This window comes from Excalfactoria chinensis, chromosome 18, assembly GCF_039878825.1.
Source record: "Excalfactoria chinensis isolate bCotChi1 chromosome 18, bCotChi1.hap2, whole genome shotgun sequence".
Taxonomy (NCBI): domain Eukaryota; kingdom Metazoa; phylum Chordata; class Aves; order Galliformes; family Phasianidae; genus Excalfactoria; species Excalfactoria chinensis.
The window spans coordinates 1,570,877-1,597,000 of NC_092842.1; the positions used below are offsets into that span (position 1 = coordinate 1,570,877).

The 26,124-nt window shown below is 58.7% G+C and overlaps 3 protein-coding genes across 4 annotated transcripts in view; 2 read left to right on the forward strand and 1 right to left on the reverse strand.

Moving 5' to 3' along the window:
- The window catches only part of LOC140260491 (uncharacterized), a 28,616-nt gene extending 26,917 nt beyond the window's left edge, over positions 1-1,699 (forward strand). The window contains exons 64-68 of the mRNA XM_072352908.1: positions 81-246; positions 525-631; positions 871-951; positions 1,100-1,282; positions 1,445-1,699. Coding sequence (XP_072209009.1) covers positions 81-246; positions 525-631; positions 871-951; positions 1,100-1,282; positions 1,445-1,594 — 687 coding nt within the window. The 3' untranslated portion in view covers positions 1,595-1,699. The remainder of the gene's footprint in view (positions 1-80; positions 247-524; positions 632-870; positions 952-1,099; positions 1,283-1,444) is intronic.
- A 117-nt stretch (positions 1,700-1,816) lies between these two features.
- On the forward strand, positions 1,817-5,221 carry SLC31A2 (solute carrier family 31 member 2). 2 transcript variants are annotated; one of them, XM_072352953.1, is made up of 6 exons: positions 1,817-2,206; positions 3,962-4,028; positions 4,190-4,406; positions 4,593-4,752; positions 4,837-4,995; positions 5,086-5,221. In XM_072352953.1, the coding sequence occupies exons 1-5, from the start codon at positions 2,201-2,203 to the stop codon at positions 4,957-4,959; spliced, it is 573 nt and encodes a 190-aa protein (XP_072209054.1). In that variant the 5' UTR covers positions 1,817-2,200; the 3' UTR covers positions 4,960-4,995; positions 5,086-5,221. The 2 variants fall into 2 exon arrangements, with proteins under 2 accessions (XP_072209054.1, XP_072209053.1); XM_072352952.1 differs by having other exon boundaries at positions 4,837-5,219.
- Positions 5,222-5,237: 16 nt separating this feature from the next.
- NIBAN2 (niban apoptosis regulator 2) lies at positions 5,238-22,618 on the reverse strand. The gene is made up of 14 exons (XM_072352951.1): positions 22,316-22,618; positions 14,768-14,898; positions 12,561-12,689; positions 12,159-12,264; positions 11,749-11,916; positions 9,934-10,049; positions 9,753-9,857; positions 8,956-9,118; positions 8,518-8,705; positions 8,204-8,359; positions 7,961-8,077; positions 7,487-7,594; positions 7,283-7,394; positions 5,238-6,961 (listed from the first exon to the last, which is right to left on the reverse strand). The coding sequence occupies exons 1-14, from the start codon at positions 22,368-22,370 to the stop codon at positions 6,000-6,002; spliced, it is 2,616 nt and encodes an 871-aa protein (XP_072209052.1). The 5' UTR covers positions 22,371-22,618; the 3' UTR covers positions 5,238-5,999.
- Between the last annotated feature and the right edge of the window lie 3,506 nt (positions 22,619-26,124).

The window sequence follows — 26,124 nt, forward strand, 5'->3', positions numbered from 1 at the left end:
GGTCTGGGGCCTTCCACCCCTAGCACCCTGCTGCGTGGTGGGAAGGGGAAAGGAGGCTATCCCTCCCCATCACCTTCCAGCACCTGATTTATCCCGCCGACTGCCTGAACCGGACCACAGTGCTGGCTCTGCTGGACAACCTGAGCCGTGAGCTGAGAGCGCTCGTTGAGCACCCAGATGGAACCAAGGACAAACCTGCAGCCACCTGCAAGGAGCTGCTGCTGGCCCACCCCAACCTGCCCGATGGTACTGGGCTGCCTTGTGCCCCCAGCCAGGGGACGAGGCAGGGGAGCAGATATCCTTTATAAATGCCTTTAAGAGGGAGTGAGGATTTGGGCTCGACCTCAGTAGGATTTATGGTCTCTGGTCCCAGGATGTTCAGAGGGAGCTGCACTTTGGGGTGCTCATGTGCATACGAGGAGGGTGTGGGGGTACGAGGAACAGAAATAACACAGCACAGCCCCAGCTTGGTGGTTTGTAGCCTGGGAAACCTGCACCATCAGCTCCACTCTGTATTCCCACAGGGCATTACTACATTGACCCCAACCAGGGAAGTCCCCAGGATGCCCTCGTGGCCTTCTGCAACTTCACAGCAGGGGGTGAGACCTGCATACCCCCCGTGCACAACCAGGTACAGCCCCAGGGGTCACCTTCAGCCCAGGTGCTGGGGTGGCTGCAGAGGGACAGTAAGGCTGGTGTCATACTGCTGTCAGTGCAGAGAGTGGTGGCAGCAGTTTGAGGTGAGGATGGTGCTTCCCCATCCTCACACTTTGGGGTGGATGCACTCGAGCTGGTGGGGGTGGATCTGGCAGTGCAGCACTGCCACCATCCCTTGCTGGGACAGCGTGACAAGGACCCCAATCCCCACAGGTCCCCATCAAAGCCTGGCTGAACTCCTACACCTCTACATACACCTTTGAGTGGTTCAGTGCTCTGCCTGGGGGCTTCATGGTGAGTGTCCCCATGGGGTTACAGAGCCCTTCCCGGGGTCCCTCCTTCCCCAATGGCTGCATGTTGCAGAACACGATCCCAACCCACGCTTCCATAGGGTTGCATCCCATCCTGGCTTTGGTTGTTGTCTCTCTGGTTGTCCCTGCAGCTGGAGTACACAGGGGCCAGCGTGGTGCAGCTGCGCTTCTTGCGCCTTCACAGCCATAGGGCTGCCCAGAAGGTCTCCTATTCCTGCCGGCCCACTCCCCACCACCGACAGCCCCAGAAGGAAATCCGCTTCCTGGCTGACACCCGGGAACAGAGCTACATGGCCACACTGCAGGGCTGCCTGGTGAGTGGGACTGGGACTTGGCAGCATCAACATCACTGCAAACTGAGGGCTCAGGATTGAGCTGCTCACTGGGTCCGAGCATCCCTGTGGCACCGGGTGGGATGGGGCAGGGGTAAGGGTGAGCCCAGCTGGGAGTCTCAGTGCTTCTTGTGGTCCTTTCAGCTGGACAACGACTCCTCCATCACTGACACCATCTTCCACTTTGCCACGGAGGAGCTGGCCCTGCTGCCCCTCCGGGACCTGGCTGTGTTCCACAATGGTGATGCCTCGCACCAGTTTGGGTTCACCATTGGCCCAGTCTGCTTCAGCTGAGCGCTGGGAGTCAGGCAGGGTTGGACCTGGGGTGGGATGCTGTGTTTGTAGCTGCGTTATGCCATGGACTACACCTTCTTCTGAAGTAGAAGAACATTGTTTACAAAGTCATTTCTCTCTATAAATTATATATATATATATATATGTAATATATATATGAGAAAGTGCTGATTTAATGAGTGGGAGGGAGGGGGGGGGGATCTTGTGATCAAAAGGCAGCAACACTGCTGGATGGAGAAAAGGGATTACCCACTCGTTATCCTTAATTCAAGCAGCAAACGGAGCCTTAATAACTGTACTGCTACATCTGGCCACAGGATAAACACACCAAGAACTAAAAGCAATATTTCACCCACCCACCCCGTTTCCTCCCCCAGCGCTGGGAGTTGTGCTCACAACTGGGGAAACTGAGGCAGGGGCAGCCCCGGAGCCCACCTTTGTGGGGGGTTCTTCCTCGTGGTCGGCCCAGCACAGCACGGTACGGTACGGGGCGGTCCCGCAGCCGTACTACAACTCCCGACGTACCCCGCACAGCGCGTCACTCGGCAGCGCCGAGCCGAGCCGTGCTGAGCCGAGCCGGGACGGGCTGAGCTCCGCAACGCCGCCATGGAGGTGAGGCTGCTGCTGGGGCTGCACCGTGCTGAGCTGTGCCGTGCTATGCCGTGCTATGCCGTGCTGTGCCGTGCTATGCCGTGCTATGCCGTGCTATGCCGTGTCGTGCCGCCCCTCGCAGCGTCCGCGCTCCAGCAGCTCTCCATTACGCACCCCCCCCGCCCCCCTTCCTCCCCGCACGGTTCTGTCTGCCCACCCTGTCCCGCATCCCTTCCCTCGGGGCTGGGCACGGACCGGACCTCGCTGCACGGCCGCGTCCCTCTCCTTCTCAACCTCCCCAACCCCTTTTCACCCCCATCTCCTCTCCGACGCTTCTCCCTGCAGCGCTGCTCGTCTTCCCGCACGGCTTTGCCCCGCTTCCCGTTTCAGCCTCGTGCTTTGTGTTTATGACTATAGCGGGGTTGCAAAACCTGCTCGCCCCGCACTCGCCGTCCCCACCCTGTCCCCACCCTGCGCTCCGATGTTCTGTTTGTGCCCGCCAACACGAGGAGCATCTTATCAGCCCCATAAACACTCCTGGGTATCCAATGGCACAGGGCAACAGCTCGCAGGCAGCAGCATGGAGACCTTCTGCACGTCGTTTCTGTTCCTGTGCCCCCAAAGTAGTGTTGCCTCTTCCCTACCCAGCCTCCCAGTTGAGGTGTGCGAAGGAAAAGTAGTTTCATGTGATGGTTAATTATCATAAATCCGTTGCCAAAGGAAGCTTAAAAGCATAAGGCAATTACACGTCCTAATGTGCTTTGGTAATGAGCAGACAGTGTGTCATTAGAGCCTGGCTGCAGCGCAGGCACCTCTGCTTATAGGATGGGATTCTTGGCCAAAGCTGGTCCCAAAATATGACTGTGGATGGGCCCAATGTGACCCAACCTGGGCTGAGCAGAGGGGGATGGTTGGGGATGGTTGGGGACATCTGGGTGCTGAGAGCTCCTGCAAGGAGGAGGAAAACCCAGAGCGTGTGGCTGTGGCGAAGAAAGAAGAATTGGCAGCAGTGACCTCAGCTCTGGAGGTGGTTTCATTGAGGAAGAGCCGTGGGCTAGAAGCTCCTTCTCCTATTTCAGCGTGATAAAGCTCTCTGGATCCTCCACTCCACTGTGAAATGGCCCCAAATGGGATTTAGTCACAGGTTAAAAGCAAACCCTGCAGGGATGTTCTTAGCTGGAGGTGCTGCCATTGGGTGGCTGTGATACCCCCTTGTACCCATCCCCAGAGCACAGACCCCCACCACAGGGTGCAGAGGATTTGAGGCAGCGCTTGTGGAAGGGCACAGCTGGCTTCCATCTGGATGGAGAACATCTGGCATCTGTGGGTGCATCTGGAGCAGCCTGCCAAGGCAAGGCAAGGCAAGAGAAGCCCGTGGGAGGCACAGCAGGTTCCCAGGTGCTGCTGTCACGCCAGTTTCACTGCAGGCTTCAGACTGCACCCAGCAGCTGGTGCCTGCCTGCCATGAACTCCCACCTCTGGAGTCATGGCAATGCATGCAAGAAGGTGGGACATGTCTGTTACAGGGGTAGGTCAGGGCTTCCCTTAGCAGCATTGCATGCCTGTGATTTGCAAACACGGTTCCTGTTTTGGGAACCGGACAGAACTTGCAGCATTTGGCCAAACCCCAAATGATTGTCAGCACTGTGGGATTTCCCACTGGTGTCACTCAGCCACGTGGGGTGGCTGTCACACTGGGTGCTCTGCCAGCACAGCTTACCCTTCAAATGCACACAAGGGGATGGTCCTGAATGCTGTTTCTTGTCTCCTTTGCAGATGACCTTCTACTTCTCAGATAGGCTGGTGCTGCTCTTTGACTTCTGGAGCGTGCACAACCCCACAGGTAAGCTGTGCCCCCAAATGGACAAATCCCTGCAAATAGTTGGAGAGCATTTATTTCCATTGTCCCTGCTGAAAACGATTTGCTCAGCTGAGTGCAAGCTGTTCTTTTATGGGGAAAAGAGCACTGCTGCTGGTGACGTTGTTGGGGTTGTCTTTGTGCAGGGATGGTGCTGTCTGTGCTGGTGATCCTGCTGCTCTCTGTGCTGTATGAAGTGGTGAAGATGGGCAAGGCCAAAGTGCTGAGACGGGCACTGCTGGCCGTGCCCCCCAGCTTCAGCCAGGACACACTGCTGGGACCCAATGAGGGGGACAGCGGGGATGGCGGCGGTGGGGACAGTGAGGACAGTGGTGTCCAGGAGCGTGAGGCTGTGCAGGGCAGGTACGGGGCTGGGGGTGCTCGGAGGGGGGGATGGAGAGAAGGACCACCCTCTCTGTGATCCCTTCCCCATTCATTCAGAGCCGGGTTTGTGTTTGCTCTGCTGTTGCAGCTGCAAAGCAGTGCCCAAATCCTGGTCACTGATGTCTGTGCTGTCCCCATGCTAACTGCCTCTGTCTCTCCCCATAGGTGGTTCCAGTACCATGTGGTCCAGACGCTGCTCCACGTGGTTCAGGTGGTGGTGGGCTACACACTGATGCTGGCTGTCATGTCCTACAACGCATGGATCTTCCTTGGGGTGGTTGCAGGCTCTGCCATCTGTTACTTTGTGGTGTACCCACTGCTCTGGGTGAGCTACGGGGCTCTCACCTCTCATCCCATCCAGTAGCACTGCCACTCCTGCTGGCTCTATCCTTGTCCCTGTGCTGTGCAGGACACAGAGCGATGCTGGGACGTGTGGTGCTGGCAGGATGTGGCTGGCACTGGGGCTGTCCCCTGCCCTGTCACTGCTGCTGCCAGCCCTGTGCTCTCAGGGAGCTTTATAGCTGTGGGATGATGCTGATGGCTGCTGGGGGGCACTGGGATGTTTCAGGTATGTTCTGGACAGGACTCAGCCCTGCTCTTGCCCCCTCACGCTGTGCCTTGTGGGTGCAGGGCGCTGGCTCATGCACCTCTTTTTTAGCACTTTAGGGTTAGAGTAAGGACGTGCTGCTGCTGGGATGCCCGTGGCAATGAAACCACTGCATTGCTCAGAGTCATTGCATTGCGGAGCAACGGGAGCCCCGGCTTGCAGCAGGGTTTAGGAGTAAGGATGCTCTCCTCTGGTTTTAAATAAAGCTTTTTTTCTCTTTTATTAATTATTATAAGCATATATATATTTTTTAAAACATTTGTATAACGTTCTTAATAAAATATCTTGGAAGAGACAGGTCTGAAGTTCCCAAAGCAAGGCACTTTGGGGGGGGCCTCCCCCAGTGGTTCGGGCTGGGCACCCCCTGCAGCGGCAGAAACAGCGGCACCAAACCTACAGCGGGGTCAAGGTGAGCTGCAGTGGGGTGCAGGTGTGCACACATGTACATGCAGACTCCCCAGCCCCAACCATCTCTCCAGTGCTTTTAGTGCATCCCTGCCCAGAGCCTCTGTCCAACCCCCAGACCTAAGCTGAAGCCCCACGGCTGTGCCCCATCATTGCTGGTGTAAGGACAGGGGGTGCTCGCCTGTGCCCAGCGAGGTGGGGTGCACCCCCCAGGACCAAATGCCACGCAGTGCTGTGCACACCAACCCTCATGGACATGTTTTCTATCTCCTCTCGATGGTAGCAGAGGATGCCCAGGAGCTGTGGGCATGGGGATGGCAGTGGGAGCATCCTGCAGCCCTAGGTGGGTAAAGCATCTCTCCAATAAAAAAGAAGGAAATAAGGCAGAAGAAGGACAGAGCAGAGTGCAGCGGGTGCCCTGCGCCAATCCAGGCCCCCCCCCCAGCCTCACCTAGCAGGACCACACAAGGCTCCTCTCAGTTAGGTGTTCCCCATCCCCTCCCTGGTCCCAGTCCCCATCCCTGGCATTACCAGGGCCAGTCTGCTGCAGGAATAGGGGGCTAGAACTCAGTCTGCAACCCCTCAATGCTCTCCGTTGTGCCCGCAGGTTGTGGGGGGCTGCATGCCACTGGGAGGGCCACCTCCTCACCCGTCTCCTTGTCACTGCGCTGGTGGCAAGCGGTCCCAGCAGGCGGCAGTGGGACCTCGGCTCTGGGTGCAGGGGATGCTGGTGTGGCACGATGCACCTCATCTCCTGGTGGGGTCTCAGCTCTGGGTGCAGGCGATGCAGGTGTGGCATGAGGTACTTTATCTCCAGATGGGATCTCAGCTCCAGATGTGACCTCTGCTCCAGTTGTGGGTGATGCAGGCGCAGCACGGTGCAGCCCATCCTGTGACAGGACCTCGGTTCCAGTTGTGGGTGATGCAGGCATGGCATGCTGCACCTCATCCCTTGCTGTGCTCTCAGCTTCAGGTGCAGGTGGTGCTGCTGGCGCACGGCGCACCCCATCCTCTGACAGGACCTTGGCTCCAGATGTGGGTGCTGCTAGTGCATCACCGGCCGGACCCTTTGTGGGGACATCACCTGATGCAGCCCCCGCTGCCACCACCACCTCCTTGGTGGCACCGCTGTCCTGCATGCTGTGGGTACCGTTCGTCAGCCGCTCCTCTGTGAGCACCTCAATGCTCTCCTTGGCCAGAGCCTCCCGGATCTCCGCCACCCCATCTGGGGACCCCGGTGGCACCCTGGGCTCTGGTGGCTCCGGCGAGCTGGGGGACATCAGCATCTCAGCACCCATCTCGTAGGGCAGGGCTCCTTCGTCGTCCTGGATCACTGACACCACCTGCTTGGCCCTGCGGCGCTTGTCAGAGGCTGGCTCAGCCTCGGGCTGCCCGCTGTGCTCCTCGCCCCAGTCGATGGGGGTGCCCTCGCCCAGCAGGTGCAGGTTGGGATCACTGTTGTGCATCACCATGCTGTCACGGTACAGGTTGTGCTTCCGCTGCACGGCTGCCTCCTTCACGGCTGGTGGCAGCGAGAGAGATATCAGATGGGGTGGCACCGGCACCCTGCACCTGGCGTGGGGCCACCCTTCCTCCTACAGACCTCAGCCACCCTGCATGGGGCCACCCTTCCTCATATAGGGGTCACCCATACACCTCAGCTCCTTGCATGGGGTCACTCCTTCCTTCTACAAGCCCCAGCATTCTGTGGATCTTCCTCTTGTGGATCCCAGCACCCAATTGGACCCCCTAGATGCTTCCCATGCTGCTAAACCCTTGCATATATGAGGGGTCTCCCCACCCAGCACCCACTCAGGCAGCTGGAGACCCCGGAGCCCCCTACCTTGCATGATGTCCTTCATCACAGACTGCAGCACTACCTCCTCATATGTGTTTTCCACCAGGATGAAGCTGGCAAAGTCCTCGAAGATGAGTTCCTGGAACTTGGCTAGCTCCTGCCAAAGGGGAGGGATCAGGGTGGGATGCAGGAGCTCCCCATCCCCAAGGGATGCTGAACCTCCACAGAGGGGTCCTCTCATGAGCTTACCCCCTTGCAGGTGGGTGCCAGCTTCTTCAGCAGGAAGGGGATGGTGATCTGCAGCAGGGCTTCCCTGAAGAACTTCTTCCGCACTGTGCTGCTGTCATAATCATATTTCTGTGGGGCAGGTGAGAGTGGCCACGGGTCAGCATCCACGAGGGCTGCACGATGGCACAGCCCATGCATTTGGGTTCCCAATCCATTTGCATGGGGCTGAATGGGTTCCCCTGCCCCTCGCATCCTCGATCACCACCTTCTGCAGAAGGGTTAGGGCCACTCTGCACCCCGAGTTGCTTTCCCATGGACCCATGTATGATCCTCCACCTCCTCCCCAGCTCACTTGCCCCAGATCTCAGAAAAAGGCATGGAAGTCCCAACAGCAAGAAGCACTTGCCAAAAAACTTCTGGCACACACAAGGAGGGTCCTTGCTGTCCTCCTCAACCCAGAAGCCCCCAGGCCATAGGAGCAGCCCCAGCCCTCACCTTGAGCACCCTCTCGAGGATGCGCTGGATGGACTTGCAGAGTTCATCCTTGCCCTGCAGCTTCCCCAGCTCCTGGTGGAGCAGCGTCTCGAAGGTGTACAAGGCGTCATCCATTTGCTGTGACAAGAGCCAAGAGGTCAGCGGCAGTGGGGGACCAAAAGAGCTGGGCTGGATCTATCCCCACATTCCAGCAGCTCTGCCTTGGGGAGACACAGGGATGAATGCAGGGAGTGCCTATCCTACCTGTCGCATGTGGATCTGGGCCCTCTGCTTGAAGACAGATGTGCTGGAGACGTCGAAGCGCTGCTGGAGGCCCTCCAGCTTCAGCTGCTCCATCTTCTCATAGCATGACTGCATCTTCACCGGGTGGAAGGCCAGGTGGGACAGCTTCTCCATGTACTGGGGACAGAGCTGAGCTCAGCAGGGCTGGGACGTGCCACCCCACAGCCCACACCTCCACATGGGCTCCATCCCCAGGTGTCTTCCCAGATGTCCCTACTGTGTATGGCAATGGGGTTGGCTATGCCAACCTCCAGCCTGCCCGGCTCAGAGCTCACCTCCGCCAGCTTCTCCAGGCCACCCTCATTGACGATGTTCATGTTCATGTCCGTCACCTCCTTGAAGAAGACCTCCCGCACCTCGGCAAAGCCCTGGCTTGTCGGGGTCATCAGGGCCTCCAGGATGGAAGAGATGTAGGGCTGGACGTGGTTACGGACACAGATCTCCGCTTTGGGGAGGACGAAGGCTGGGTGGAGAGCAGTGGGGAGCATGGCAAGGCTGCTCTGCCCTTCCAGCTCTGCCTAACCCCAGCCTGGGAGAGAGGATGCTCCTTTCCTCAAATCCCTCCAGAAGTCTCTCAGACCCATGGGGAAAATGGAAGGGGCTCTTGAAGGTGGCCCTCAGCCTGCACTGAACCCATTCTTGTCCCATTGCCTTGCTTTGGGCTCACTGCCCAACTTGTCCCCCATCTGTGCCCTCTCCCCATGGGGCTCTACCTCGGATCTTGCTGGCCAGGTGCTCTTTGGAGGTGATGATCTGGTCCATGTCAGTCCGGATGCTGCTCTCCATCTGGGGCCGCTCCAGCTCGCACTTGGCCACCATGGCATCATACTGTGCCTTGGTCTGCTCGTAGACCATCCTATAGACAGCATCCGAGATCTGGGGAGGGAGAGGGGGGTGACAGGAGGCCCCTGATGGTCACAAGCCTGTAGGATGTCCACAAACTTAGGAAACGGGCAGGACCCATGAGCTCCATGCAACTGCTGGAGCCCACACTGCAGCCTGATGCTGTGATTTTGGGACCAGCAGGCGGCAGGGCAGTCCCTCCCCTCCTTCCCTCTTTCCCTCCCTCCTTCCAGTTTTGCAGCACTAACTGAGCTGTGCCATGGAGACCGCAGCCACCGAGAAATAAAAAAGCAAGATTGGAGCATTTTGAGGCTGCACATTATGAGCTTCGGTGGCAACTATGAAGGCTGCAACAGGCGGTTCTGAAGAGTGCTCTGTCCTTTTGGCAAGGGCTGGGGCTGGATTTAGCACTACCCTAAAAATGGCTCGCTAAATATAGCTGGATGGGCTGTGCTCGTGGGCTGGGCTTCCTCCAGTCGGCTTCCCCCATTCTCAGAAGCAAAGCTTTGGGCAGGTCTGGCTGCAGCATGGACAACAAGGTCCTGGGCAGGGTGACACCAGCAGGAAACCATGGGGCAACCCAGCCTGTGAGATGGGACATGGCCCAAAGTGTGGGCAGCCCAAGCAGGGGGGTCAGCACTGATGTCCCCACATCCACCACCCGCACCTGGATCCAGGTCCGCTGGCGCTCCTGTGTTTTGCCCTTCAGCCGTGGGCCGATGGCGCTTCGCAGCTCCGGCAGCAGCTCCTCCATCACCAGGTTGCTCAGCACCTGTAAAGGGAGGAGGTGATGGGGGACCCTGCCCAGCCCTACTCCGGCCCCACACAGCTCCTGGGTCAGCCCTCACCTGGGTCTGGTTGCCACACAGCATGTCCCAGGTGCCGTACTGCTCCTTGGACTGGCGGTACATGCGGACGGCATCAGTGAAGGCTGGAGCCTCGACTTTGGAGTCCTCAGAGATCCCTGGTGGGGAGGGGATGAGTGAGCATGTGGATGGGGGGGTGGACACTGACACATCCCCAGCCTGCACATCACAAGAGCTCACCGTGTCTGCAGGGCCATTGCACAGTGGCCAGGGATAGGGGGGAGCCTGTCCCTAATGCTGTCCCATACACAGGAGGGGGTTGGGGAGCTCCCATAGACAGATCCCCCTGAGTGGGACACAGGGCAGGAGAATGTCCAGGAGAAAAAGGGGTCTTGATGTGGCCTAATGAGGACCAGGGAGCACAATGACTCTGCAAAGCCCCAGTGGCACAGCTGGAGCAAGGGCTGAGCAGGACTGGGGGAGCTCTGCAAGCCCCGCTGGCGCATGGAGTCAGTCCTAAGGGCTCTGCAAGCCCCCACAGTGCATGGGGCCCTGGGTTGCCTGGGAGGGGCTGGAGGAAGGGGGGCCCTAAGGACACAGCAACAGCCCAGGAGGAAGAGGAAAGCAGGGATGAGTCACGAGGAGGCACAGCGTGCTCCAGCCGGTTCTGCTGCCCCCAGGATGTCAGCACTGTGATTCACCACAGCACGGGGCCACTGCACAAAGGGGGGCATGGATGTCACCCTCAGCCTCCCCCACCCAGGGGTCTGGCTGCTGCTCCCCAGCTCTCTTGGCAATGTTCCCCTGCTGAGAGTGCCATGTAGTGAGGTGCCATGCAGCAGGAAACGATGCTGTGCCCAGCACAGCATGGGCAGAGGTCCCATAGGTGCATAGGGCAGGGGCTGACCCAGCTGGACACGCTGTGTGAGGGGTCCCATCGCTCATCCTTAGGGAACAGCTGGTGTTTCAAAAGCAGGGACTTGTAAAGGGAGGTGAAAATTCCCACACTGTTTACAGCTGGAGGCAGACACGGAGCCTCTAATTTGGAAAGGGGAAAAAAAAAGAAAAGAAAGAAAAGAAAGAAAAGAAGTTGCTCAACAGCAACAAAAGATCTTTCATTGGATTTGAAACAGTATCTGAAACACGGCAAGAACAGCAGCGGGCAGAAATGCGGAGCTGGGAAGGGAAGGAACGTCTCACAAAGAAAAACAGTCTGCACAAATAGAGAAATCCACCCTTGCAGATCTGTTCCTGGGGCTGTGCCCATCTCTGCGCCACTGCACAGGAGGAGCACAGCCCGGATTGTTACCCAGCTCCATTGCTCTGCCCCTTAAAAACAGGGCTGAAGGCAGCTCCCAGGAGGGAAAGGCACACAGCAGAGCAGGCAGCACTGCTCTTTGCTTTGCAGCAGGCTGCAGGGCCAGCACCTCCTCCCTGGGATGCTGTCTCACCCCAGGAGCGCTCAGCAGGAAAATCATGTTCTCCTGACACAGTATCGGGGCCGTGGGAGGCCCGTCCTGTCCGCATGCAGCCCGAGCCTCAAAGAAGGTGGGAGGAGGAGGGAGAGAGAGGAGGATGGCGGCTGCTTGTAGTTTGGATGACTTTAATTACTGAATATTATCTGCCTTGGGGTGGTAAATAGTCATTAGGGCTCCCCACGCCAGCATCCAGCTGGCTGCAGGCAGGCATTGCCATCACTCTACTCAGGGACACAGTATGGAGACCCCCGTGCCCACCCCCACTGCTGGCTGATTCCCACCTCTTCACCTCTATATCTTCCCCTGTAGGTCAACAGAGACCACTGTGGGGCTCCCAGAACACCACCATGTTCTCCCCATTGAGGTACCCCCCGCTCACCGTTGTTGCAGTGCCGCACGCAGTCTTGGAACACCGCTCCCCACTTCTCCTGCTCTTTGCCTGTCATCAGGCAGAAGTAATAGTGCCGGGCATAGGGGTGCCAGAGGATGAGGGGGAAATCCGTGGGGCACTTCAGGATGGGGGTGTTCCCTGATTTAGGGGTGACACCTGCGGGGGGAAGGATGCATTGAAGAGCAGAGGGATAGGGACAAGGGATGCTGCAGGGGTGGGGGGGTCTGTCTGCTGGTCCCCATCTGCATCCCAGGGGCTTATGAGGGTCAGAGTGGAGGCTCTACCGAGGGGACTATGGGGTTGTAACCCCACAAATAAACACCCCTGCCCACCTATCCCCATGGGACTCTCAGCAGCATGGGGATGATGAGGGACCCCGAGCATCCCTCCCCACTCACCGGGCAGGCTGCTGTTCACCAGCTCCAGGTACTGCTCCACTGAGGTGAGCACCTTGTAGCCCGCACTGTTGATCAGCACACGAGGCGGCAGCTCCCTCTCATAAGCCTGAGCAGAAAGAGCTGGTCAGAGCGGGGTGGTGATGTGGGGCATAGGTATGGCATGGGAAGAGTCCATAGGAGAAGGGTGAAAGGGTCTTTTCCTCCTCCAACAGGATGATGGATGAGGAAGGAAAGCTCAAAGGGCAGCTTGGAAACACCAAGGGCCACCAGGAAACATCATCAATGGTCACGGGGTGTCCATCCTCGCAGGGAAGTCAGCCCCGAGAAGGATGGGAGGACATGGGCAGGATCACCCACGGGTGACAGCCCCATGCAAGGAGGTGACGCTGGAGCCATCCTCACCAGTTTGTTCTCATACAGCACCAGCCCATAGTTGTGTGGGACCACACAGAAACGGTTCCTCCACTTCTTGTTCTCTTCGATGTACTGGAAGAGGTTGCCTGAGTAGATGACGTGGTCCTCCAGCGGGACCTGCCGGGAGGAGATGTGCTGTGACATGGGGATGGGGACAATGCAGAGCACCCACCCCACCGACCCTCAAATGCAGGTGCCTAAATAGTGCTTCTGTGTGATGTTCTGTGGGGGTCCCACCTGCACAGCCCTAAGGGAGCTCCAGAGGATGCTCACACAGCAGTCACCATAGAGGTAGCCCAACTCCGGATGGTGCTGGAATGCCCCAAGCTGCTTGGATGGAGCAGGATGAGGCCATCCCACGTCTTGGGGCCGAGCAGCCCCTGCAGCCCCCGCAGGCTGTGCTGACACCAGTCATGAGCCAGCTAAGAATGCGTCCCAGGAATTTTTATGACCCCAGGAATATAAACAAGAGCTGAGAGCACTCCTGACAGTGTGAGCAGCCAGCGACTGGCTCTCCATCCTCCACCCACTGTGGTGACTATTGCAGGCATCACATTGCACACACAGCACGACCCTGATGATGGACTTTTCTCCCCAGACACTGAACTCCTTCACCAAGCAGCACCCACTTTGCTTTTGGGGCCGACAGCCCTACAGCACAGCCACACTCTCCATCCAAAGCGTTTCCCAAAGGAATAAAGGGACACCTAGATGGGAAGAAGCAGTGGGGTATTGAGTCAGGGGTGAGAGCCCTAAGAGTGACTGATGGGGACAGAGCAAGTCCAGCAGAGCCAAGGTGATGTCAGCTCCCATCAGCATCACTCAAGGGCAGCCCAAACAACAGGGCTCAGCCCGGCTCAAGGACCTGGCTTGCACCCCAAAGCCCTGAGCCTGCCTCACCCAGCAAACATCTGGGACATGCAGGAATGTGGCAAATTGCAAGGAGAGGCAGGGAGGTGTCTGGTGAGCGTGGAGGAGGATGCTCAGGGATGGACTCCTGGGGTGGATGAGAGCTTTGCAGCAGCCCTGCTCTGCCCCAGGGGCTGGCCCTGCAGTGCTCCCACGTGCGGGTGTGCCTGAACCAGCTGCTGTTCCCATAGCTTGTCACCAAACCAGATGCCAGCATGCGTGCCTGTCTGCAGAGGGGACTTTTTGCAGGACGAACGTCCCACCTGGTCCTACTTGGTCCTATTTGGTCCTGTTTGGTCCTACTTGGTACTGTTTAATTGCACTTGGTCCTATTAGGCCCTTTTTGGTCCTACTTGATCCTGTTTGGTCCAGCCTGGTCCTATTTGGTCCTACTTGTGTCCCGGTGCTGCACCATACCCCTGACCTCATGCTGTTGCCACTTCTCAGACATTCCTGGGCTTGCTTCAGGAGGCACCACCCGGTAAAGGCATCAGCCAAGCAATGATGACCCGATTATTTCCTCCCTGCGGACACTGGGCTCCCTGTTCCTGCTCAGGAACTCGTCCCTCCACACCTTTATTTTGCTTGACACACCCGGGCAGGCAGGGACATTGCAACACCTGCACCGGTCGAGACACACCAGGAGTGTCACCACTCCGCTCCTCATATAAGCTGTCCCTCTCCCATTGAATTGGACCCAGTGATCCCCGTGGGTCCCTTCCTCCTGCTCGGGATATTCTGTGGCTCCTTGACTTTGCAAACACCCATGGCTGTGTGCCCATCTTGCACACCCCGCCCTCCTGTGCCCAGTGCTCCATCCCAAAGGCTGCAATGATGCCAACGTCCTATAAGGGCCTTTTGGGAATGTTTTTTGGCTGCTTTACGGCACTTCAAGTAGGGCCATGGAGGCATTTCAGGTTGGGAGCTGCTCAGAAATGATTTCATCCCCTTCCTAGTGCTGGAGTCTGGCTTGTAACCTGCAGCAGAGGACAGGCAGCCCAGAACAACCCAGCCATGCCCTTCAGCTGCAGCCTCACCCAGGGATTTATAGGGCATGAGCAGTTCCCAGGAGCTCCATATCAGAAAGGAGTGCCTGCAGCCAGACCCAAATCCACACCGAGCTGCTGGGTGTGCTCATTGCACTGATCAGAGCCTTTAGGGGACCCCCATGGGTTGCAGACCCCCTCCATTACCTTCTCCTCGGGGCTCCTCTCCCAGCCCAATGGTGCCTCCATTCCTATGGGGCTGCCCAGTGCAGAGGGAGGAAGATGAATCTGAGCTCTTACCTTGCGGTGCAGCAGCTGCGCCTGTGGTCCCCCATTGCCTTCAATCTCATAGCGGACGCTGTTGAAGAGTGCTACCCCATACTGTTCCCTGTAGCAGCGGGAGAACTCCCCCAGCACCTTCCCGGTCTTCTCTGCAAAAGGAGAGCAGAGTTAGAATGCACCCCATGCTCCCTGCAGCCCCAACCCACAGCACAGGGTGCACCCTGGGGACCTATCCCCAGTGCCATGTCACTGTGGGGCCTCCAACACCTCTGTGCCCCATGGGGAGCAGCCCCACAGGCTGAACTCTGGCATCCCACAGCACAAATTTGGCCTCATTTGCATTTTCACACCCAGCCAACACCTCTGTGCTGCCCTGGTGCCCGAAGGAGCAGGGTTCAGCATGGGGCCACCTCCGAGCCCGCTGCCCTCTGCCCTCCCCATCCAGCCCAGGATTAGCAGTCTTACTATGATGTTTTTTGTTGGCCTTTCACGTTAGTGCTGTGGATTCCTCTCCCAAGCAGGAAATTCCTGACATTAAGGCCATTCCGGCACCACGGCGCTTCCTGTGCATTGTGAAGCCCTGCACCCCGTCCCAATGCAGCCCCACAGGAAGGGCTGTGCCTTCACCACCACTCCAAGCAGCTGTGGATGGGGGCAGCCCCCAAGCCCCACACTCAGCACCCGCAATGTCCCATAAGGGATATCACATGGAGGGGCTGGAGACGCCAAGTGTACAGCAAGGGCAAAGACAACCCAAACAATGCCCTCCACCCCACAAAGTACAGACACCCACCATGGTGCTTAGAAAGCTCTTGCACCCTTTTGAAGCCTGGCTGCCCCCACATCCCCCCACCCTGCCTGACTTCAGCACGATGGAATCTGGAGGTGCCGGAGGGACTCCCACGGCCTGAGTCACCAGGTGCTGGCACAGCACCCAAAAGCCAGCCCTGTGCCACCCACACCGCTTGGCACCAGCGTGGCACACTGCTGCACAAGCACCCTGCACCATGAGCACCCCATGGGTACCCAACCCCATGCAGCACCCTGCTCTATGTGCACCCTGCCCAACTCCAGACCCCATCTGAGCCTCCTCCTCCGCAACGAAGCCCGTTGCAAAGCATCAAGCGATTTGGGGAGAGACTGCCAGCAAAAGGACGGCTTTCCCAGAGCTGCCTTGAGCACACGGGGCCTCCAGTTTGAATTCTGCTCAACTTCGCCCTGGATGTGTCACAGGGGAAGAGCTGAGGCTGCCAGCAATGGGCTGCTCCGTCTCCCCGGCGCTTTGGAAGGAGGAACCAAGGATGCACCACGCACCACCTCCAACAGCACGGAGCAAGGAGCCGGCTTGGGCAAGGAGAGAAATTCCTCACCCAACTTTTGGCCTTTTCTCCTGGCACCAGCCCGGTGTTGCAGCCACACTGTGCCCGTGTTCGTGGGGCAGTTCTGCAGCACATGGCTGTGGAACGGCGGTATTTTGGCTGCAGCTCCGGGCGGCAACATTGACAGCTGAGATTTAGAGGGACGTTTTGAGGTTTCATTTCCTTTCAGTTCATGGGAAAAAAAGAGTCTGTGCTCCCTCCCGGCCGTCCAGACGGCTTAGTCACTCATTCTTCTCCGATTAACAGCCGGGCCAATTAAGAGGTCTTAAGCAAATGGGAAAGCAAAAGTCAATTACTTGCAGATAGCGAAACAAAAGGCTCTCAGTGAAGCCGCCAACAGTGCTGTATCTCCTCCAGATGGGGTGCACTGAGGGGGACCAGAGGGTGCTGGGGTCTATGGTGTGCAGTCCCTGCCCCACTTGGGTCCTCCGGCCCTTCCAGCACTTCACATTTACCCTTTGAGTTTTGTTTCTTTGCGTGCAGCATCACCTGCAGCTGTGCAGCACTGTGGGTCCTCTCCCTCCTTACCCTGAGTAAAAGGGATGGGAGGAAAAGGGCTGAGTGCTGTGCCAGCCCCGTGCTCAAGGCACCAGTGCGTGGCCAGAGTCCGCGTGCCTCATTCCCTTGGAAATCATGTGAAAATGAGAGTGACACCATAAATAGCCGTGGCTGCAGAGTCAGCGGGGCCAGCAGAGGGGAGGTCAGATCTGACTGCAGCAACAGCAGGATGGCAGCAGGGACAGAGTGAGGATGGGGCCACCAGGCAGGTCCTTGCCCCATAGCCAGCTGGGCACAGCCAGTGTTCCCTCTGCCGGCTGTGGGGCCTGCAATAGGGATGCTCCAGGTTTGCTCAGCTCCCACCCCTGGGAGCAATGAGGAAGGAGCAGTGTGCTGTGCCTGAGCCCCAAAGATCTGTGGGGTCCCCCAGCAGTCCCAGACGGAGCGGACAGAGGGACGCAGCCATTACCCCCACACATATGGGCTGACACATCCGAGCAGGAACGCTGCCCCAACCTCTCCCTCAGCCCACATCCCGTTTCGTAAGCCCATAGCCCTGCACCCTGTGCCAGATGCATCCTCCAAGGATCAAGTCCTCCCCCCTTTCTTACTACTGAACCACATCGGGGTTTGCCCTGGAAATCCCAGCTCCCCCCCCCCTTGGCTTTGCTTTGCACAAGGAAGAAAGTGGAGCAGGGGGCACCCAAGCAAAGCCTCATTGAAGGGCAGGAATTTTCCTCCCGGCGCAGGGTAAAAAAAGAAATAATAATTAAAAAATAAAGGATAAAAAGGCCCATTGAGTCAGCCCTGGGCTGGCGGAGCCCGCAGTGCCTGAGTCAGCAGCAGGCTGAGGAAAGCCCCAGCACTGTGCCACCGCCTGCATGTCCATGCACTGTCCCCATGGCCTGAAGGATCTGGGCATGGGGCAACATGGGCTGGTGGCTCAAATGAGCTTTGGAGAGCTGGGCCAGGTGTGCCAGCAGCAGCACAAGGGCACCTCACCAGCCTGCTGCAATAATCCAGGATCCAGGCTAATCCCCAGCCTGCAGGTCAGAGCTTTGGGAATTCCAATCTCAGTCTCCATCCAGAAAACACACATCGATGCTCATAAGCCTGACACAACCCCAGCCCAGCACCCCCTGCCCTGCTCCATCCCTGTGCCCTCATCCCTGGGGCACTCAGCCAGCCTGACCCCCCCCAGCTGCCCCTCTCTGCCCCATGGCATTATCAGGATTTAGATTAAGTTTATCCGGAGCTGCTGGGGAACAAACAGAGGGTGGAGGCAGCTGGCAGGACCTGCCCCAGCTCTTTGTTCGCTCTATCAATGGGCTGCACCCAGCAGTCCCGGTCCGATAACCCTGGGAGGATGGCATCACTGACCCTCAAACCATCCAGGGAGTTTGGGGTTAAATCATATCTTAAAGGAAAAAGAAAAGAAGAAAGGGGAAAAAAAATATGAAAGAGAGACAAATCAGCCCAGGTGGTTTAAGTGGGACAGCAGTGCTATTGTGTTCCCAGCAGTGACCTCAGCCCTATGCCCTCAGCCTGGACTCACTGCTCTGAAGGGCGAGAGGGACAAGGCAGGGAAACCAGGCAGAAACCAGCAAGGCTCAGCAGGGAGCTGGTTTGGGTTCTGCCAACAGATGAGAAGTCACCCAACAGCCACCCAAATGCATTACAATGTATGGGGATACGGGATTGCATCCCTTCAGCCCTCTGTCCCCACGGTGATGCCCCTATGGGGCTGTGCCCCCTCCCAGTGCCGCTCCCAGCGGGTGGTTTCCCAGCGGTGCTCTCAGCCCAAAGCAAATAAACCTGTGCAGTGCAGAGCGGGAGGAGCTCATGAAATCCACGGGGGAGAAAGCAAAACAGCAAGCAAAGCACGGCCCTGTGGCTTGGGAACTGCTGGGGTGGGTGGCTGCCTGCCTCCTGCTGCTGCCCAGGGACTGAGTGCAACGGAGCTGCACGGAAGGAATGTGCATCTGAATATCAAACAGCATTCGGGGCCTCTGTGGGGCTGGGGAAGGATGACGGAGCCCAACCCCAGCTGTACACAGCACAGCCAAACCCCAACCCTACAGCTGAGAGCCCATTGCTCACTGAGCCCCGGCAGCTCCAGGCTGTGCCCACCACCCTGGGCTGAGTCACAGCTGTGCCACCCTGTGGTCACCCACGCTGTGTCTGGTGGCACTTGGGAGCCATGTGTCTGGCTCCGTGGGGCCAAGTGGGGTCTGCAGGGCTCCTGTTCCTCTCGTGCTCCTGGTGCTGCAGACAGCGGGATGTGGATGGTCCCAGGGGGTACACGAGCAGGTGGCCCCTCCTGCCAACCTGCCCCTCCTTCCCAGCCCCAAGGAGAAGAGCTAGAGCTGGCACACTCCCAGTGCCAGCGGGAAACCCAATCCAGCACCGGGGGAGGAGACCAAACAAAGACTTTTATGTACGTCAAAGGAAAAGGGGAAAAAAAAAACAAAAAGAGGTATTTGAACAAAACAGCCCTGAGCCTGTTCTCAGCTCTGCCCCTGATGCTGGAGGGTTTCCTGTTCCCTGATGGGGACACCCCACGCTAAGGCTGGAGCACCCACACAGCTGAGCACCCAGGGGAGATCCCAGCTATGGGGTACAGAGATGGGCACCATGCTCTGCCACTGTGCTCTGCCACCGTGCACTGCGTGCCACTGCCTTCTCCCTTTACAAAGGGGAAAAGGTGGAGCTTTGCTCCTTCCTCCTGCTCCGTCCTTGAGCAGCTCTGCAGGAAATCTGCTCGCTGTCAGCAGCCATGCTCTGGCCTTTCCTCCCGTTGGCTCTTCCCATAGGGCAGCACAGGGACATCCAGGTGCAGGGTGAGCTGGGCAGATGTGAGGCAATGAGGTTCCCCCCACACTGGGCACTGGCTGGGTCCTGGGATGCTGGAGGGGATGGGAATGGGAGGGTGTCCCTATGCAGAGCAATGGCTGGGACCTCTGGGGACAGAAGGGAGGCAGAGGCTTGGGAAGAGCCAGCACTTGGCTGTGCTTTGCTCACTTGGGCAACACAACAGGAGCATGGGTGGCTGATGGCAGCGCTCAGGGGCTGACCTGAACACCCGAGGGGAGCTCTCAGCTGTGATCCAGGCTCAGCTCCTCCTGTTTGGGGGCAGAAGGGCTGTCAGCACCTGCCTGCATGGGAGGGGACCCACTGGGTTACCGTGTGATGTGACATGTTGGCTCCAAGCACATCCCATGCTCCAACATGATGGCTGCAGGTGAGCCCCAGCATGCCAGAACCAGCCAATCCCCAGTGGTGCACAGCCCTGGCATGCCAGGGGAGTTATTTATTGGGCGATGAAAGGAGACGTGCACTTCAGGATGAGAAACCTCCCGAGCTCCCTGGATCTATGGGGAGCTCAGCACCCAACCTGCAGAGCTGATGCATCCTGGGGCTGCGATTGCTGCTGGCTGCTCAGCCCCAGCACCCTGGCATAGTTCTGGCTGGAGATGTTCCAAAGCCATTGCAAAGTACCAAGTGTTGTGCTTAAGCAAGCCAAGGCCAAGGCACCCAGCTGCTCCCTGCCAGCCCACAGAGCTGCCGAGGCACCAAGGTTCTCTTGCAGAAGCCCATCAGATCTACACGGTGCTGGGGATATGGAGCCCTGTGGTCACCCTGTGACATCCCTTCCTGCTGGCATGCTGCTCCCCCCAGCCCTGTGTCCCCAGTGCCATAGTGCCCGTGCTGGGCATGCTGGTACAAGGAGAGGGGATGATGCCTGCTCCAGCCCATGAGCAGGGTGGGTGCGTGTCCCCACCCACAGAGTGGTGGAAGAGGAGGAGGAAGGCATCCAGAGGATGCTGACAAACAAGTGTGGGTGACTCAGGCTGGGATGATGGCTAGCAGTAGGAAGTCCTCCCCATCACCACAGCCCCCCATCGTGGTCCCAGAGAGGAAGATGGGAGCTGCCAAAAACTCATCCCACTGTAACCAGCCCTGCTGATGCCGCTGCTGTTCCCTGCACAGATGCACCCGAAGCAGAAGGGGCCCAGAGCCCTCACCTGCTCCCAGCAGCAGGGATGGATCTGGTCCCAGCTCTCACCCCCTCCCCACTGCTTGCTGCACACCCAACCTGCACCATCCCCAATGCAATGGCTCTACAGGCACACAGAAAAGCAGTGGGGTCCCCAGAGCCCCCGTTCCTACAGCAGGGCTCACACCCCACTACGCCCTCCCAGTTCTGGATGCCGGCACAGCAAGCAGCAAACAGGCCATGCCAGCAGGAAAGCGCTGCATTTCCCCCGCCAATTGCTTTGCATGCCTCACAGCAAGTCGTGCCTTGCCTGCCTGCCTGCCTGCCTGCCGCCCCTCCCAGCCCGCAGCCCTTCCACCCAGCGCCCAGCCCAGCCCAAAGGTGCACGGCGCAGACAGCAGGCGGGCTCCAACCTCTCCTGGGGGGTCCCAGTGCAGGTGTCTGCCCACCCCCAAACCTCAGAGCTAGAGCTGTAGCTCTGAGACCCACAGCAAGTCACCCACAGCCCCCAGACCTCCACGCATGGGCTGAATCCCACAGTGCAACACCTCAATGCTGCTGCTTGCCTTGCAGACACCCCCCCCGTGAGGCCCTGCAGAGAGTTTCCCAGTGGGATCCCCTGGTTGTGATCGAGATTGGGACACGGTTTGGTGCCATGGGACACGCTTTGGAGTAGGACACACTGGAAGCTCCAAGCCCACAGTCTCAAAGCCGTGCAATGCACACACAGCTCATTGCAGGCTCAGCTTCAAAGCTTGCAAACCTGCTGGCGTCCTGCTGCTCCACATACCACGTAAGCATTCCTGCGAGCCGGCCGCGGGGCCTGGTAGGCGGGGTGGGCTCTGCTCCCCACTTTGGGGCCATCACGCAGTGAAATGTGGGGACAGAAAGGGAGAGATACGTCCCTGCTGCTGCCCGGCACTGCATGGGCACCCTGCGGTCACACTGCTGAGTGGGGTGCGGCACGTGGGGTGCTCTGCAGGGGGAGAGGATTGGGAGCAAATGGGTTGGAGGTTGAGCTGCGGTGATGGAATAGAGCCCTGGATGGAGAACGGCAGGGGGGTGGGAGGGTGACCCTGTTTTGGGGGTCACACACAGCCCCGCAGGCAGCCCCACACAAAACCATGCTTGTCGGGGCTCTGGCATCGTCCATCAGCCACTGCACAGCTGTAGGGTCTCTCAATGACCCCATTGTCACCCTCCTGCTCCCGGCTGCCCCAAAGCCCCTGAGGAACCCCCTGACCACAACAGGGAGCAGAAAGTTTCTCTGTCCCCCCCCCGCTTACTCCCCAGCACCAGTAGGGAGCAAAAAGTTTCTTTCGGGATCCCAACCATCAGCAAAACCCCTCTTAGAATCGCTCTGCCAGCATCCATCCCGTCCTTCCCACCCAGCGGGGCCAACACAAACACCGCGCACAACTGAGCCTTTCAGCCGGGAGGAGGGAGAGCCCCCAACCCTCACACCCACCCCCCAAAGGGCAGGGGAGGGGCAGAAAGTGGGGATAGCTGGGAGGGGGGGGGGAAGGCAGAGGGAAATGGTAGATACGTAAAGAGGAACAAATGGACAGAAAAGTTGGAGAAGAGTTTTGAGGAGGGGGTGGGGAGGGCTGAGGGTGGCAACACGCGGGGTTGCCCCTTCGCACACCTCCGGGGGGTTCTCCCCTTTCCCTACTCCCAACCCGAGTTTCTCACCTGCGATGTGCTGCCGGCGGCCCTCGTCCAGGTGAGTGGAGAGCACATCGCCCATGGCGCCGGGCCGGGGGGTGGGGTGGGGTGGGGGGGTTCAGTGGGGCAGCTCGTTGTTCAGGAGGAGCGCAGCCCCATGGTGCGGTCCCGGCTCTGACGGTCGCGGCGCTGCGGAGCCGCCCCCGGACACTCCCTCTGCTCCGCTCCGCTCCGCGCCCGGCCGCGCCCGCTGCCCCCAACGCCCCCCCACTCCGCCTTCGTGTGCGATGGGATGGGATGGGCTGGAGGAGGGTTGAAGTAGAGGAAGGTTGAGAAAGGAGCGCTGCTCGGTGCTGGGGGGGGCACAACCTCGCTTTTAATCTCCAAATAGCATTTCTGTGCCCCCCCCCCCTTGCCCCGCTCCTCCCCCCCACCCCCCACCCCAGTGCTGCAGGCTCCGTGCCAGCTCCTGCGGCTCCTGGCGCCAGGCAAACCAGCTCTGTTGGCAGCGGCCTCCGCTCTGACATTGCTTCAGAGGGCGATTGCAACACGCGCTCTACCTGCGCTCCCACACCCAGCTCGGCGTGGAGCTCAGCCTGAGCTGCTCCCGGTGCGAAGTGTGGGGGGGGCAGAACGGGGGAAGAGCCTCCGTGCAGAGCATGCATGGCTCTAAAATCCTTTGCAGCCGCGGAAGCATGACCAGGAAGGTGACAGCAGCACCCAGACCAGAGGAAACATCAAAGCGGGGCTTCTGGGATGGGTTATGCTCCACCAGCCCAGCAAAACCCCGCTGCACACCTCGGTGGGGCTGGGCAGTGCCGTGCCCCAGGCCCGGGCTGCTGTACATCGCAGAGGGAACGAAGCAGCCGGAGGAAGCGATGCGGAGCTCCTCCTTCCAACGCCGCTGCGCTGCCGCTCCTTCCCGGAGCAGAAGACGGAAGCAGCAGCGCTGGGTTCCCCGCTGCGGGACGCACGATGCAGCCGTGGGACGGTGTGCGTGGACACCACGGCTCTGGGTGCAGCCAGCGGGCAGCTGTGCCGTGGGGAGGAAGAGGAGGAGGCCAAAGTGTAGCACTCGGGCTGTTCCCTGCCTGTTTACCCAGGAGGAGAGGAGGTGGCCGTGCACCCTGCATCCTGTTTACTCGGCCCGAAATAGCAGCTCTGGGCTGACCACGGGCTGTGCAGGACAGGAGGATGCTCATGGCCGTGCCACAAGCACAGTCCCACATGGCACCTGATGCTTGCATTGGCACCCAGGGGAACAAAGCCTCACCTCTTTCCCTTTGAAACTCCCCATAAGGGCTCTTTACCCTCACTGAAGTTCTTGCTTTCAGCTGCTTTCCTTGGCCATAATGTTGAAATCCCATAGGGAATGCAGCGTGCAATACATGGAACTGCGGCGGAGCACACGGTGTCCTGCCCCATAGACCAAAAAGTGGTATGAAGCACTTGTTTTTGAGAAATCAATGCAGGTAAGCACTGCAACACTGCACACTGAGCCTTTACCTGCCTCCTTCACCCAGCTGGTGTGTTTCTTAAATAGGAAAAAGCCCTTTAATTGAAAAGGTGGGAAATAGAAAGCGGTGATGTTGTCGGTTTGCAGACAGGAGGGCTGTGTTTGCTGCCTGCAGAAATAGAGCGTCAGCGGAGCCTGGAGGCCTCAGCTCAGACACAAAGGGCATTTCTGTGTCCCGACAGACACCCAAGAACAAGCCCAACCCTGCGGCCCCATAGGGGACAGCGGTGGCAGGGACACACTTGGCTGCAGAGCCTTTGGGGCTGAAATGAAGGAACTTCATCTGGAAGCCTTTTTGTCATCACAGGAAGCGTCTGGAGGCTCAAAGCTCGGCAGCGACATCACTTGAAACCCTGCTCAGAGCTTTCCTGTCTGCAGAGGAAATTGTCCCTGCACGCATTTCTGGTCCGGGCTTCCTCTGCTCCTGTGGTCCCATTGGTGCCTGAGAAGGAAAGGATGAGGAGAGCTGCCCAGCTCAGTGGGGAGCCCAGATACCCATCCAGCCTGTCCCCAACCTGCTCCCAATGTGTCCCCACTGTGCTTTATTGCTATCCTCAACCTATTCCCAACTTAACCCCAGCCTGTCCCCAACCTATTCCCAACCTGTCCCCAGGACTTGCAGCCTGTTCCCATTGAGCTCCAGGGGATGGTGATTGTGTTCAGCCCCACTGTGTGCCAGGGGTGTATTGTATTGGGCACTTTTGGGGTGGGTGTCCTGGGGGAGCTGAGGGATGGATGATGCACACAACCCCCAGTCCCCATGTTGTCCCCTTTCTCTCCCCAACCCCCCCTTTCCTTCCACTTAGAGACATGTTTAAAATGGCACCATGATGGAGCCTAATCATCGCAGCTAATTACATCTCACTAAACAGATGTAAATAATGCTTATCTGTCTGGAGCTGCCTAAATTATCAGTTGGACAGGCTGGCTTGGGAATGAAGGATTTCCCTCCAAGTACAGCCTGGGAGATGAATGCACTCCAGTGCCAGGCTGGGACCACACAGTCACCACCAGCATCTGAGAGGGTCCCTGAGCCAGCAGAGCCCTCAGCACATGGGTGACATCTGCTCGGTGTGACACCCAGCTCAGCACCGTGGGGACAAACCCCTTTGTGTCCTCCCCTTGTGTTCCCCACGCAGCCTGCGGGACTGGCATTGCAATCCACGTGCTGAGTGATTGCAGTCATTACAGGAGTGCATTGCAGGGTGAGGTTGTCCGTGCAGCAAAGATTGATTTCTCGTTCTCTGACATGAGAAGCAAACGCTGTGTGTGGTTTTTTTTTTCCTCTTCCTCCCAGGCTGAGCTGTGGGGGCTGCTCGCTGCACAGCAACTGGCCTTGGTGTGATAATTAACAGCCCTGTAATTGCCGCAATACAACTTCTCTGTGTTGATAAGGCCGCAGGGAGCTCTGCCCAGCTGTGTCCCTGGCTGTGGGGACAGGTCCCGTGGGATGGGGCACCCCGCGTCCCTCTGGCCTCAGCAGGATTTATGGGGCTGGAGCAGCACTCTGAGATAACGCCGTGATTAAAGTGTGCTGAATCAGGGCTGCTGCGCCTCCGGCTTGCGCTGACTCAGGGCTGGAGCCTGGGCAGGACTGAGGCCCCCCAGCTGCTGCTGCAGCTTGGGCACAGAGCCTCTGTGACAGCATGCTGCTTGAGAGTGGGCATGGGGCCTGGGCACAGGGCATGGGGCAGAGGATGTAGGATGAAGACACCAACATGGTGTCGGGTGTGGGAGTGGGCACTGCAATGGCTGTGGGTTCAGGGCATGGGAATGGGGCAATGGGCACAGGGCATGGGGTATGAAGATGGTCTGGGGATTGAGTGTGGAGGCAGAACACTGGGCATGGTCACAGGGCATCAGGACAAGGCAATGGGGACAGAGCATGGGACATGGGCATGGGACATGGGCACGGGACATGGGTGCTGGCAGAGGGCATCAGCATGGTCATGGGTATGGGGCATGGGGGTGGGAATGGGGCAACCCCACAGGGCATGGGACATTGGCATAGGCCATGATGGTTGCACAATGTCCAGCTCCAAGCATGGCTTTGGCTGAATGCAAGCCCGGGCCCTGCAAAACACACAGACAAGCTCCAGCGGTGCAGTGAGCAGCACAGGAGCTGCGGGGTGCCCCGGGGGGGCGAACAGTCCCAGGTGAGCGCACGGCCGTGCGGGGTTAATGGCACCCACGGAGCTGGGGCTGGTGCGAGGCGCTGGTAGTTAATGTGGATCACCGGTCCCCTCTGCTGGTCGGCACTGGGATAACTGGTCGCTGGCAATTGGGCTTGGCAGGGGCTGGGGATAGGGCCGGTGCAGCC